The following is a 14,882-nucleotide window of genomic DNA, read 5'->3' on the forward strand; positions in this document are numbered from 1 at the left end:
TTTAGATATTTAATTTAAATTCAGATTATTATGTGCTAAACCCTCATAGTCTTCAGTCATGATAATTATTTTTTAGGAACAAAATGAACATTTGCAAAAATATTAGTAAAAACCAAGAACATAAGTTGAAGGAGTTCAAGTTCAACAACATCGATAATTCTCGTAAATATCGAAATGTATGCAAATGAATGAGATCCAAATCCAAATTATTTATATATCTATGCGCATAACCATAGACAATATAATAATAACCTCTCAAAACATGCTTTTTTCCTGTACAATAGTTAATATAGCATTTAAGAAATAATTAATATTTATGTTCCTAAAATCTTTAAAGTTTTAAGGTGAATAAAAATATCAAAATATTGTTTGTATCATACATTATGCTAATTATTTTATAAAAAGCTAATTTTTAAGTTAAATTTTTCTTGTAACCAAATATTAAAATAAAATTTAATGTATAATTTTATAAAATGTTTATATTAATAATTAGAAAGTAGTATTTTTCAATTAATTCAAAATAATAATCAATGTACTATAAACTAATTAATTTTTTTCATGTGTCAGTATGGATGAGAATTTTGATTATGACTCTGGCGAAGAAATAGCCGAAGACCATGTACGACTTGTAGATGCTGTTTCCCGACTTGATAAAACTCAACATATACATAAGCCAAGCAGGAGTGAACCGACATTACAAAGTTCAGAGTTTCATTTAGTTAAATCGGAGAATGCGGGAGGTAGTGCTGCTTCATATACAGATCTTGTAAAGGTGAGCTATCATGATACTACTTGTTTGTTTATAATAAATAGCTATGTTATAAATAATATAGCTATACGTATTCAAACTATTTTTGTAATATTATCTTCATTTCTTATCTTATAATATACTTCTTGCAGGTACTGGGTAAAACTGCTAAAAATGCTGAAATCGGCAGAAATTTAAGAACAACTCAAAAGAAAACTAAAACTTTACCAAAACCATTAGAAAAGCCTCAGGCTGAACGGATTCAGCGTACTGTGGGTTTTGAGAATGTTAAAAAAGAGTTGGGAAAGTGGGATGCTGTTGTTACAGCAAATCGTGTAGCCCCTCATAGAAGTTTTCCACTCATTCAAGCCGATATATCAATGAAGCCATCATCTGCATTTTTATCAAAATTTCGTATAAAAACTGAACTAGAAAAAGAGTTAGAAGCCCTTAATCCACCAACTGAAGCAGATGAAGATAATAATCACGAATTTCCATTAACTTTAGAAGAAATAATAGAGCGTAGAAAAGAAGCAGCAAAATTAAGGGCCCAACAGTCTTATAGAGAGGCAAAAGCCAGAAGACAGAATAAAATCAAGAGTAAAAAGTTTCATAGGTATTTGTGATTTTTCAAATATTAAAATTTTATGTGAATTTATAATAGAAAGTAGTTTTTTTGTTATGAAATAAGAACACACAAACAAACGTGATCTTATCTAATTGCTAATATATACATGCTTTCAATAATTATTATAGAATTGAAAGAAGAAACAAGATGAAGAAGAAATTGAAAGATTTAGAAATATTGCAAAAAACTGATCCAGAAGCCGCATTAAAAGAACTTGAAGAATTAGAAAAAATAAGAGCTGGCGAAAGAGCATCTCTTAGACATCATAGTACTGGAAAGTGGGCTCAGAATTTGCAGGTATTGCACAAAGGAAAATTATGTTACTGCAGTATATTCAGTAGTTTTCATTTTGTCTATCGTATCATGCAAGCAAGTTTAAATTGATGCATCTATGTTTTTAAGCTACATATTTTGATTACTGTAGTCAGATATATTTGATTATTTCCTTATAATTTAGATTCGTGCAAAACATGATACTGAGAGTAGAGCTGAACTTGCTCAACAATTGAGCATTCATAGAGATTTGACACAAAAAATGAAGGCATTAGACAGTAGTGATTCTGAAGGAGGGGAAGAGGAAGTTGAGGAAATGCCAAAACATCGAGATATGCAAAATCCTTGGACACAAGAAAAAAATGAGGTAATTTTCTTTTGATATATTTAACATATTTATCACATTGCTTATAATAAAATAAGCACAAATATTTATTATTTATCTTAATAAATTTTCAGATTGATGATTTTATTAGTGGTTATAGAAAGTTTTGGAGTAATGAACAGAAAAAGTCTGAGGAAAGCATAAATAAAGTAGATTTACCACATGGACAAAGTAGTGACCAAATTACTATGCCTAATCGGAACAACGTGCCTAAAGAGAGTGACACATCACTTTCAAAATCTACAAAGGCATTGAATGCCGAAAAAGCAACACCTAAGAACATGAAAAGAGGCAGTATGAAGACTACTCCTTCTAAAAGTATGAATGATACCATAGAGATGGACTTAAACATTTCAAAAAGCAGTAAAAAAAGAAAATCAGTTTGTACGAGTTCATGGATTGTAACGGATATAAATAAAAAGTTGGTAAATGGTACTGAACAAGATTCTATAGATACATTATTTGATAATATGGAAGATGATATACAATCTGAAATAGTTAAAAAACTTAATAACTTGAGAAATAAATTTGATAAACAACATATTAATAATACAACAAAACATGATTCTGATTCAGATCAAGAATATGTACCAGATTTGAGTTTTAAAGTTAACAAGAAGAGACCAGTTATAGATATGGAACTAGATGAAACGACTGGAACCAATCACTCAGCAGGTACCATTGATTTTAATCATTTGAAGAAACAATCTGATTCTGTGAACACGAACAAAGTGTCTACCATTGATGCTGAAAGTATAGATCCTAACAAATTCATAAACTTAAAACTTAAAAGATTGTTAAATCAAGCACCTGATATGGAAATATCTGATGAAATGCTTGATGATGATCAAGAAAAAGAAAATCGTCAAGCTATTGTTGCAGAGGCATTCGAAGAAGATGATATAGTTTCAGATTTTCAAAAGGAAAAGCAAGATGCTATTGATAAAGAAAAACCTCAAGACATTGATCTTACTCTACCAGGTTGGGGTACTTGGGGTGGAAAGGACATTAAAAACACAAGAAAGCGCAAACGTTTTACTGTGAAATGCCCTAAAAAGATTCCTAGAAAGGATGAAAATAGAGCCGATTTAATCATTAATGAAAACATTAATACCAAATTGAAAACACATATGGTATCTGATTTGCCATTCCCTTTCACAAGTGTCTCTGATTTTGAAGCCTCTATAAGGGCACCTGTTATAAACACTTTCATCCCAGTTAATGCTAGCAAAAAATTAACTAAACCAGCAGTAACTACAAAATTAGGTGCAATTATTGATCCTATGGATGAAAATACATTAGTTCAAAAGAAGAAAAGTAGAAGATAGAAATTAAATATTGTTAGATCTAATCTAATATTTCAAATATATTGTTGACATTATCACCCATTGTTGTGTTTTTATTTAGTAAAAAATGAGATAAACATGTATAATATTATTATAAGATTGATTAAATAATAAATCGGCATTATTCAATAAGATATATGTTACATATATACATTATACATATAATATGTATAATACATGAGCATCAGGATAAAGATAACAAAATGGTATTCTGTCTTAGAATATTTAAATAATCTTTTTATGTATTGTTAAAGTTTAACTACTCACTCAAGAATATGTGAACGAGACGATTTTTCAAAATTTAAATTATTTTCGGGGATATAGCAGTTTGATCTCGATTATCCTCCTCTGCGAACTTTTATTTTATTGTTTACGGTTTGTTTCAACAATCTGATTACATTTCAATCTATATGTTGAGAGTAGTGGGTATTGAAAATCAAAACAAAAGAAAAACAAGTATTAAATAAATGAATGAATGATAATTAAATAATAATAGTGATAATAGTAGTAACAATAATGAATGATAATTATAAGTAACTTGTGTGTAACATTTCTCTGTGCATAACAAAAAAAAATTAATCTTGTGGGCTGCGGTACATCACTTGGCCATTTTCTCTTTAAGTTGCCTAATTTTTGGGTTGACTGGACTAATTGTATTTCAGAACACGTTTTTCTCGAAACTATCTTTCACAATACGGTGCGATTTTTCCACTTCTACTAGTATGATTTACCTGATTTTTTTAAATTTTATAGACTTCTCTTTACTTGAGCGTAGTTCATGCTCATTTCAAAATACTGATTTTTACTATGATGTTTACATTATTCTAGATTAATAATACATATTTTTTTTCTTCAGATTATTTGATGGACCAAACCAGAATAATGGTTATAATGGGACCCCCCACATCATGACTTATTTATATTTTTTATTTCTTTTCTGTGTTTTTAATTAATAACTTATAAAAAATGAATAGTAAAAATCCTTTCAAAAATCGTAAAAAAATTAATGGCTTTAGAACAGAATACACCCTCAAGACTAGTGGTTAACTTGAATGTTTGTGTTTTCCAACGTCTCCTTTTCTTAATTTACAATTTTGCGCAAATTTCGTAATGTTGGCGATGCTGTGCGCTGTTCGTACCAATATCAACAAGCAACTTCACGTCGTATCGCTTCCCCGCAAGCGAGTCGCTGTCATTCGCTTAGTGAACTGTTCCCACATTTGGTGTAATTGTTTTCAATTGTAAAAGTGATCTAAAGTATTATGACATAATAAGAGACGATAACCAGTTGTATTCAAATATGTGCTAATGTTATATAAAATAATGGAGTTGATATTGACATTATCATGGATGACTTAACCAATCATCCTACGGTACGTGTTAAACGTAAAAATTTGCGTGCTTTTTATGATAATGCAGAGAAAATTAGTGTCTTTTTCGCGGTACACTTGAAAGAAATTCCGATTCAGGATGATTCCTGCAATGTTTTGTTTCTAGTGACATGCGATGGAATAGATGGAATAGACACTTGGGAAGTGACGAGACGAGTACAGGTAAACAAATTGCTCTTATCAAACGTTCTAACATTAATTCGGCATGTTTGTATTACATTTTGCTTTTATTAATTATTATTTTAGCATGATTTCGTCATAATCATCATTAGAATCTCTTAGTTGTCATTTTGGTTTTACAACTGGCTTTTTATTCGAAGCATACGAAATATAAAATGAGCTTTATTAACGAACATATTTCACGAAATAAACGCGGTGAATTTGGATTTATGTCAGATCATAGCTATAAACATTTACCAAGAACATCGAATTATTTTGATATATATATATATATATATATATATATATATATATATTATAGTTTTTTTATTACTTTTTGGATTCATTGTTCGAAGCTCTACAAAATATTTACAAATCCAAGACTCTACCATCTAATATATGGTATATATATATATATATATATATATATATATATATATATATATATGAGATTCAGTCTTCAGGGCAATACATCAATTAAAAACTTGTATGACTTTTAAGCATTTTTATTTTTTCCATACGTTTCGACACATAGTTTTGTGTCATCTTCAGTGGACTCTATTTTGAAGGTACAGATAAAATTATTAATTAAAACTAATATATAAGATATAGTTTTAATTAATAATTTTATCTGTACCTTCAAAATAGAGTCCACTGAAGATGACACAAAACTATGTGTCGAAACGTATGGAAAAAATAAAAATATTTTAAAGTCATACAAATTTTTTAATTGATGTATTGCCCTGAAAACTGAATATCACATATTTCAACATCAAAATTATATAAAAAATTTAATATATATATATATATATATATATATATATATATATATATTATTACAAATTTGTGGATACACCCAGTGGCATATTTACTAGAAATATATATTTTTGGTATAAAATGTCCAATTTTTGTTTCAGTTTCACTATTTACTTGATTAAATATTTATCTTTGTTTACTAATTTTAGTAAGCAAAAACGTTAATTTTTTGCAGAATAAAAGGTGTATTTTCTAAAATAGAATATTTTTACAAATTTATAGATTTATTTATAACAAAACATTGCTATAAATCGAATAATAATGGTAAATATAATGTATTCATTAATATTCTTAATATACAACTCAAAAACACGGTGAATATTTACTCTTAATATACAATATTTGTTTCTAATTTATTTCTGATATTTAAACTTTTCTATTTGAAAACATTTTTTAAATATTAAGTCAATTTTGAACGTACGTTACTAGCTCGTTTTTCCTAACTAACAAGAAAGGAAGAATTATTAAAAAAAATAGTATCACGCAAATAACGTTTATGCAAGGGGCAAGTTGTTTACATCAGGTTTAGTAGCTCAATTGCAATTACAATCAGGTGATAAAGAAAAGAATATATTTTTTAATGATTTTTAATGTTGGTATGTAATCGGCACATCAATAAATTGAGGCATTTTAACTGGATTGTATTTTAAAAACCTGCAAAATACATTTTTTTATGTTTCTGCATGGTTATTTGAATTCAAATAAGAAAATTTTAAACGCTTATAATATCATTATTTGATATATTTTCTTTTATGGAAATTGTTAGGAATAAATGCATTCATATGTACTATTTTTCATTTTACTGAATAATTATATATAAATAGTTGCATAATGGACTTTTAATCGCAAAGACTTTAAAAAAAACTTTTTGCAATTTTAATTAATCAAACACAAAACTTTGTTATTATTATTTATTATATTTTATCTCATTAAACTTAAAACAAGGGCTTCCACTGTGAGTATGCACTAAGTTTTGGTTTTTCATGTAGGAGATTTCTTGTTCTATACCCACCTCAGCCACCTTGATATATAATAGTAGTGATACCGGTTTTCTCTTGAAAATATAAATCTAATTATGTATCTAAGTGAAAATAGCCCTCCCTCAGCTTGGAAACTTGCATCTAATTAAAAATCATCAGTGTTAGAGAAATTCTAATAAGAAAATGTATCAAATAGATATAGACCAAACGTTGGGTTGCCTTTTATAAAAACTACGTTGTGACTATATTATAAACAAATACAAAACTATTATTATAACTATATTAATTGCATGATATTGATAATAATGGAAAATTCTAACATATAAAACAACTTCTAACATATAATAAAAAACTCATAGGGTGCTTCGAAACACGATTGGTTCAAATTTTGTTGCTTTAGCATTTCTGATGGTTAAAGACTTTGCTCACATAGTTCCATTTTATATATAGACTAGTTTTCTTACATTAAGCATTTTATATATCATAATGTAAACAAAATTTGTACTTATTATTGAAATCTCTATAAAATATTTTATAATTTGATATACATTTATCTAATGATTATTTTTGATCGCCAAATGGCTTTTTTTGGAACTTTTTTTATTGGATCTCCGAAACCGCTGGACCTACCTTTACAAAAAAGTTACCATTTGTTCCTTTTTTCAATACAAGTAATTTTTTTTTGTATTATTCAAATTGGACGCTTCGTTCTCCCAAAAACCGAATTGCCATTTTTTACTTTTTGCTCCGTATCTTTGGAACTGCTGGACCTGCCTTTGCCAAAACTAATAAGCGTTTTCTTTTCAATAGCAATTGAATCATTCAATTTGGTTGATCCTTGCTCTCGAAATCGTGGACGAAAAATTGTAATATACGCACACATACACATATACATATACATATACACATACACACACATTTATCGATTTTTTAAAATGTTGGCCAAAATGTTTAGAAAGTCCTGAAACGTAAAGATATAGGCATAAAAAAGATAATTTTCGACTTTTTTTTGCGATCACAATAACTTACCCTACGGGCAGTTAAAAATGAAATTTATAGTAATTCAATATTTTCTATATTGTTTATATTATTTTTCTAACAGCATACTTATGGTATTGTTTTAGTGTTACAAAAACTGTTTAATCACTGTTTTCGCAGATCTAGATTTTATTACTAGTTCATGTGACAATTACTGTATGATTATAACTAGTTTCAGCGATAATTATTTCATGAGTTATTTTAATTCTTGGTTGATAAAATGTTAATGATAAAAACTTTCATTGTGTGCATTTTAGCAGTCTATTTACACATTTGTTTTACAAAGCCGAACATAGTGTTGTTGAAAATATTGCTATGTAGTCATTGTCTGCAAAACCCGGATCATAACTTGACCCCGACATAGATGTATGTACCTCGCTCTCATCAAACGATATGCTAATTCCTACGATGGTCACATTAGAAAATATACGGTATAATAGATGATCGATAAACCCTTAAATATACTCTAAAAACTCTATATTTAATTACTTGATTATACATGTATTATCTTAAGTTGTTGTTTTTCGATTTGGATACCCCTGGTATTTATTCATATGAAAAACATTGAATTTTTTGGTAACACTGATTTATAAGTGATCGTATGCCGAAGCTATAGTGTTTTGAAGATATTTATGTAGATAATGGATTTATATTAAACATTACACGTATTTGGTGTGCATTTATGATAATTGGTACTTTCATAGCGTATGATAAATAAATTATTAAATTACATAATAATTATTATATTTTAAATGTTGTACTGTGGTAATTTTTTGTTTTGATTGTTCGAGTTAAAACAAGCATTATCTTGACCGCGGCAGTATTCCAACTAATCCAGCGACACATTTTAATTGATATACCCGGATCAATATTGCGGACGACGGTATCGCTTTTTGCGTTGCTTATTTTAGGTGAAAGGATGAATGAGCAACTACGATTTATTGATGGATCTCTAAAAGGTGTATTAGTTTTGCAAGGTAATCCTCTTTGACACCTTAGGCTATGCAAATTTACAACTTTAAACTAAATACATATATATATATATATATATATATATATATATATATATGTTATGCATTAACAAAATATTTGTAAATAGGACAATTTACGCTGTTTGTTTTCTATATCTTTTTCCTACGATTTTACTCGTATTGCTTAAAAAAAATCGATACAAAAATGTTAATTTGGGTTTATTTTAGACTGTAACACTGTGGCCACGTGAAATCAAAAAACGTATCAAATGATGCATTTTAGTTTATATTTACACAAATTTATTTAACGAGAATTAGCAACTAGAGATTATATATATATATATATATATATATATATATATATATATAAAGCGAGAGGTTTTTTCAGATGGTGAAATATTATGATAAAGTTGTTCTTGGGCATCCATCCAATAACTAAAACGATTTTATTGTAGAAAAATGTTTTTATTGTAATATCATACGTTTTGGGTCTTGATTTGACCCATCTTCAGTGCATACAAATAAATTAAAGAAAAAAAACACAAAAATATATGAACACCAATTAATATAACGTCAAGTTATACGACAATTTTTAATAAATATTAAACAAAATAAAAATAAAATGATATTTTTTTTAAAAAAAGGCTCTTCTCATAAAGACTGTTATTCGTTTGGAATTTGTTTTACAAGTCAAACAAACAAACTTGTAAAACAAACTCCAAATGAATAACATGTCTTTATGAGAGAGAAGAGTCTTTTTTTTAAAAAAAATTTTTATTGTTATTTTGTTCAATATTTATTAAAAATTGTCATATAGCTTGATGTTATATCAATTGGTGTTCATATTTTTTTTTTAATTTATTTGTCTGCACTGAAGGTGAGTCAAATCAAGACCCGAAACGTATGATATTACAATAAAAATATTTTTCTACCATAAAATTGTTTTAATTGTTGGATGGATACTCAAGAACAAACTTTATCATATATATAATATATATATTATATTATATATATATATATATATATATAAAATACACCAGGAATACAAGAAAAAAATTGACGTGTTTTTTTACGTTTGATTACAAAAATTTGAATGTTGTTTACTATTCCTAAAAAGCGGTACAAACGGCGACAACTGTTTAAAGTAAAACGCTTTTAAACTTGCCTAATCTGTATATTAACATTATAAAAGTAAATCATGAAACAATATATATTTGCATTGTAACAACATCCTCCACCTATACACGTTTTTTTGTGAACTAAATCCAAACTGTATAAATATAAATTATCTACAAGTAAGTTATAGAAAATTTATTTCAAGCAGATTTTGATACGTGGTGTAATGATATATATTATCAAGAAAAAAACATCTTCACCATATTTATTGAAAAATTAGTATCTGATCACAGAGGATAAAAGTGATAACTCAAGTGTATGCACAAAATAAACTGAATTTAATGTTATCTTCGCTGACAACGCTAATTATTGTTTTCAAAACATCGTTTATTGTATAAGTATATCAAAGAGTTCATTAAAAACAATCCGAGAACTATTATCGCGTAGACGTTAAGAGATGCTCTGTATTTAACATCTGATATGAACTAATTGAATTTTGCAAACGATTTCTACGTAAATTGTGTAATCTTTCATTAGTAAATCTTTGACATTGATAATAAGATCTTCGCTTGGCTCATGTATTTTCTTGTGATTTAGTTTATATTACTGCTGTCAGATAGATTAGCAAGTAATTGAATCCGTTGGTAACTTGCTTATTTTCTATGAGGAAGGAACTTCATTGAAGAATGAAAATAGTCTCAAGTTTCAATTATGAGATTTTGCATGACCTAAGAATCTTATTTTTTGCTTGGCATTGATCATTAGTTTCATCTAATTCTAAGTTGAATCGAATCGAATCATTCATATGCTTTTTTGTTTTATGCCAACTTTAGATTTATGAAATGAGTGACACTGTGGTTGTTATGGTGGTGGTATATTTATTATTGAACATATTTCAAGTTGTCAGAAGGAGCAAATTTTGTGTTTGAATAACTATATCAAGTCTTCTAAAACAAAATGATCATACTTACATATTTTAATTATTATCATCAATTATTATTTGGCGTAATGGTATGCAGTTTTATGATGTACCAGTAAAAATATATTATTAGATAGTTAAGTTAAAATAGTATATGAATATGAGCTGAATGTGCTTGAAGATATTAATCAGATAGGTGCATTTGAAATTGAATTGGTTAATTTGCCTAGTAGTAAAACAATGACTAATATATAATCCAAATCGTTCGTGAGGCAGGAAATGAATCGTAGTCATTGGAATACTATCTGACATAACCCCAATCAATCAGTAAGTTTTCATAAAGCGTAGCGTGACCAGCTCCGATAACCTTAATAGAAAGATTTGCCATAATCTAATTTCCGACATCCGAGCGCGTCAATCGCGTTTGAAATCGCAACTCTGGGACAGCTGGAGTCATAACTACGAAATAGACGTATCCGGAATCGAGCCAGGTTATCTCGTCACAGATAGGAACTATTCTTTAATAGAAGGGAAGTTTAGTTTATGAATAATGTATGCAACATATTTACAAATTAGAAATGCTGACAAGAAGATTAGATATTGGCGAGATATATTTAAATAAGTATGCCTTTATAATGGTTATTTGGGCGCTTATTGTGTAAGGTATATATATATATATAATAGGTTGTCAAATATCTCCCTTCCGCCTTTTTGTATTATAAACCAAGAGCAAAAAGGAAGGGAGATATTTGACAACCTAATATGTGTGTGTGTGTGTGTGTTTGTGTGGATACAATTTTTCATCCACGATTTCGGGCGTACAGATAAACCAATTTGAAATATTCGAAAAACGTTCGAATTCTACAGATGGGGAGACGTGTGCTGAGAGTTTTTGGCAAACCCAGGTCCAGCCGTTTTGGAGATACAAAGCAAAGAGTGCAGGAAATAGCTATCGATTTTTTCAGAGCGTAGAGCATCTGGTTTGAACGATTCAAAAAACCTTTTGTTTGTATTGACTTGACGAAACGATTGTTTTTAGGGTAAGCAAAAAAATTTTTTTTTTTACATTTTTTTTTTACATTTTTTTTTCAATTTTAATTGTAGCTAAAATTCTAAAGCTTACTTATAGACTTGAAACATCACTTATAATAATATATTGGAAAACATTTAATATTCGATGCCATACACCACTAGTTACCTTTATTCTTAATGAAACGATATTTATTTATTATATAAAAATAAGTCGGGTTTTTCTTCCTGACGGTATAACTCCAGAACACACGAACCGATTTCGACGATTTTGCATTCGTTGGAAAGGTCTCGGGCTCCGTGAGGTTTATAACAAAGAAAATTGAAGAAAAAAAATCCAGAAAAGCGGAAAAGACGTTTTTCACATGCAGCGTCGTCTCTGATACTTAGCATGTACTACAAACCAATACTTTAAGTAGATGACGCCGGTAGATACATTGTTTGACAGCTACTTTGATTAATTACTCTTACCAACGACTTTTGCCCATTTGTGGACTCTCAATTAGCTCTTATTGAAAATGTTTTCCCAAACATTAGTGAGAATTATAAGAATTGTGCTTGGTTAAGTCAACGAGCAATTCTTGCCGCAAAGAATAATGATGTATACGCACTGAATTTCACTATTCAATTAAAAATTTCTGGCGATTTGGTGACATACAAATCTATTGATTCCGTAACAAATCCCGATGATGTAGTAAATTATCCAACGGAGTTTTTCTGGAATTACCAGGATTTCCACCACATAACTTGCAACTCAAAGTTGGTACAGTTATTATGATATTGCGTAATTTGAATCCACCGCAACTTTGCAACGGTACTCGACTTATGCCGAATTTGATTGAGGCAACCATTATTAACGGAAAGTACGCAGGCGAAAATGTATGTATTCCTCGAATACCAATGATTCCAACTGGTCTTCCGTTTGACTTCAAACGATTGCAATTTCCAGTTCGCTTTGCGTTCGCAATGACAATTAACAAGTCGCAAGGCCAATCGCTTAGTTTTTGCAGGGTAAATTTAGAAAATCATTGTTTTTCACATGGACAGTTATTCGTTGCGTGTTCACGAGTTGGGAAACCATCCGCTTTGTTTGTGTTAACGTCAGACCAAAAAACAAAAAATGTGGTTTACCAAAGAGCACTTCAATGAAACGGATAATTTGCGGGCACGCAAAACTCTTCGATTCAGTATTTACTTTGGATTCACTTTCATTTACTTATAGAAGTTCAAAAAAACAACACTTCATTTTTGTAACTGAAATAAATTCAGTACTGTTGTGTAATGAAATGAAATTTTTCCTTTTCAAATATAAAACAAAAAAAAAATTCTTCATTTTTTGCACGAAACCATCTGGTGGCGAAACGGCGGAGTTCGCCGGGTTTGCTAGTTTCTGTATAATTATAATTTCTTTCAAAAATTCATCAAGTAGTAGGTAGAGATGAAACTTGTTAGTAATAGCTTGTTTCATATGTTGCATATGCAACCGTTTTGTAATATTAAAATTTTTACAATCATCTTTGTAAAGGCATTTTTGAATAAATACGCAAGAATTATCAAGAAAGATGAAGTTTTTGGATAAATAAAAAATTAATCATTATACTTAAAAACTTTGTAATCTAGTAAAATTTGTTTGGACAAACGTATCCATCTTTGTAGTAGAGGAAGTTACCACTTACTACATCTTTGTTTAGAATGTTATGATAAATTTCATTAAAATTGTATTTAAGCGCATTTCATTAAGAATAATTTTACTTTTTAACTCGAGTACTGTCGATCACACAGACCATTCAAACAGAACTGGTAACTTGACATAAGCGGCTGAACATGTTTTGGGTTGCAAACCCGAGTTGCGTTGTACTTGATATGAAATTTTGTTATCGATTTTTACTTGAAAATATAAATTTTTTTTTTTTTTTTTTATATATATTTATTAACAGCAATCAAAAATTATAAATTTTTATAAGCTATTATGCTAAGTTTTACAAATAAACATACATTACATAAAAATTACATATACATATACATCTATACAAACACAAACAAATATACAACATGAATAATTATGTGAAATAATATTATAGTATTCGAATCTCTCCAGTGAGAGATTTACAAATAAGTGCTAAGTTGTATCAGTGGGCCATTTTCGTTTGAGTCTTCTCATTGGCGGTACATTGAGCAAAGATGTTACTAAATCATTCGAGTGAAACTCTAATTTTAACAAATGATTATTTTTTCTGTCATTAATAACTTCTTGAACAAATGGAACTTGAAGATCGTTATGAATTATATAATTTGAGACATACCAAGGAGCGTCTGTTATTGTCCTAAGTGTTTTTGACTGGATTCTTTGAATCATTGCAATATTAGATTTCGAAGCACTGCCCCATATTTCGGCTCCATATGTCCAGATCGGTTTGAGTATTGTCTTATAAATAAGTATTTTGTTTTCTATAGACAATTTTGACTGTTTCCCAATAAGCCAGTTAAGCTCTTGGGATTTTAATCTAATTTGTTGAATTTTATATTTTATATGAGTTCTCCAAGTCAATCGCCTATCTAGATGAATTCCAAGATACTTCACGGATTCAGACTGCGGTAGCAGTTCATTGTTAAAATATACTGATGGGCATGTATCTTTTCTCAGAGTGAAGCATATGTGCTGGGATTTGGATTCATTTATTTTAATTTTCCATGCATTTGTCCAATTTGCAATAATATTGAGGTGGGATTGCAATTTATGTGAAGCTCTAATTGGATCCTTATCTACAGCTAGGATGGCAATATCGTCGGCAAAAGTTGCTATTGTTGAATTAAGTCCAGTCGGAAAATCGTGGGTATACAATACATAAAGGAAAGGACCTAGCACGCTGCCTTGAGGAACACCAGCTTTCATAATATTAGGCGGAGTTAATGCCATATCTACTCTGATTTTAAATTGTCTATTGCTCAAATAAGATTCAAAAAATTTAGCATATGCTGGCAATATTTTTTGTATCTTATAGATAAGTCCTTCGTGCCACACCTTGTCAAAGGCTTGACTTACGTCAAGGAATGCTGCAGAGCAATATTTTTTAGACTCGTAT

At 29.0% G+C, this 14,882-nt stretch overlaps 2 protein-coding genes across 2 annotated transcripts in view; both read left to right on the forward strand.

The window, feature by feature from the left end:
* The first annotated feature begins 221 nt into the window (after positions 1 to 221).
* Positions 222 to 3,416, forward strand: LOC113376704 (U3 small nucleolar RNA-associated protein 14 homolog A). Its single transcript, XM_026616721.1, has 6 exons — positions 222 to 344; positions 568 to 772; positions 901 to 1,364; positions 1,505 to 1,673; positions 1,834 to 2,016; positions 2,109 to 3,416. The coding sequence occupies exons 2-6, from the start codon at positions 569 to 571 to the stop codon at positions 3,360 to 3,362; spliced, it is 2,274 nt and encodes a 757-aa protein (XP_026472506.1). The 5' UTR covers positions 222 to 344; position 568; the 3' UTR covers positions 3,363 to 3,416.
* Positions 3,417 to 4,583: 1,167 nt separating this feature from the next.
* The window catches only part of LOC113378626 (endoribonuclease ZC3H12A), a 63,352-nt gene continuing 53,053 nt past the window's right edge, over positions 4,584 to 14,882 (forward strand). Inside the window, exon 1 of the mRNA XM_026619177.1 lies at positions 4,584 to 4,933. Coding sequence (XP_026474962.1) covers positions 4,727 to 4,933 — 207 coding nt within the window. The 5' untranslated portion in view covers positions 4,584 to 4,726. The remainder of the gene's footprint in view (positions 4,934 to 14,882) is intronic.

This window comes from Ctenocephalides felis, unplaced genomic scaffold (assembly GCF_003426905.1).
Source record: "Ctenocephalides felis isolate EL2017-DRISC unplaced genomic scaffold, ASM342690v1 CF-g0.4_SCAFFOLD_01886, whole genome shotgun sequence".
Lineage (NCBI taxonomy): Eukaryota > Metazoa > Arthropoda > Insecta > Siphonaptera > Pulicidae > Ctenocephalides > Ctenocephalides felis.

Bases quoted from the DNA above. Each gene is read 5' to 3' on its own strand.
- LOC113376704 (XM_026616721.1), top strand. From the start codon at position 569: ATGGATGAGAATTTTGATTATGACTCTGGCGAAGAAATAGCCGAAGAC. The intron at 773-900 runs GTGAGCTATCAT...TACTTCTTGCAG, and splicing joins CATATACAGATCTTGTAAAG to GTACTGGGTAAAACTGCTAA. The intron at 1,674-1,833 runs GTATTGCACAAA...CTTATAATTTAG, and splicing joins AGTGGGCTCAGAATTTGCAG to ATTCGTGCAAAACATGATAC.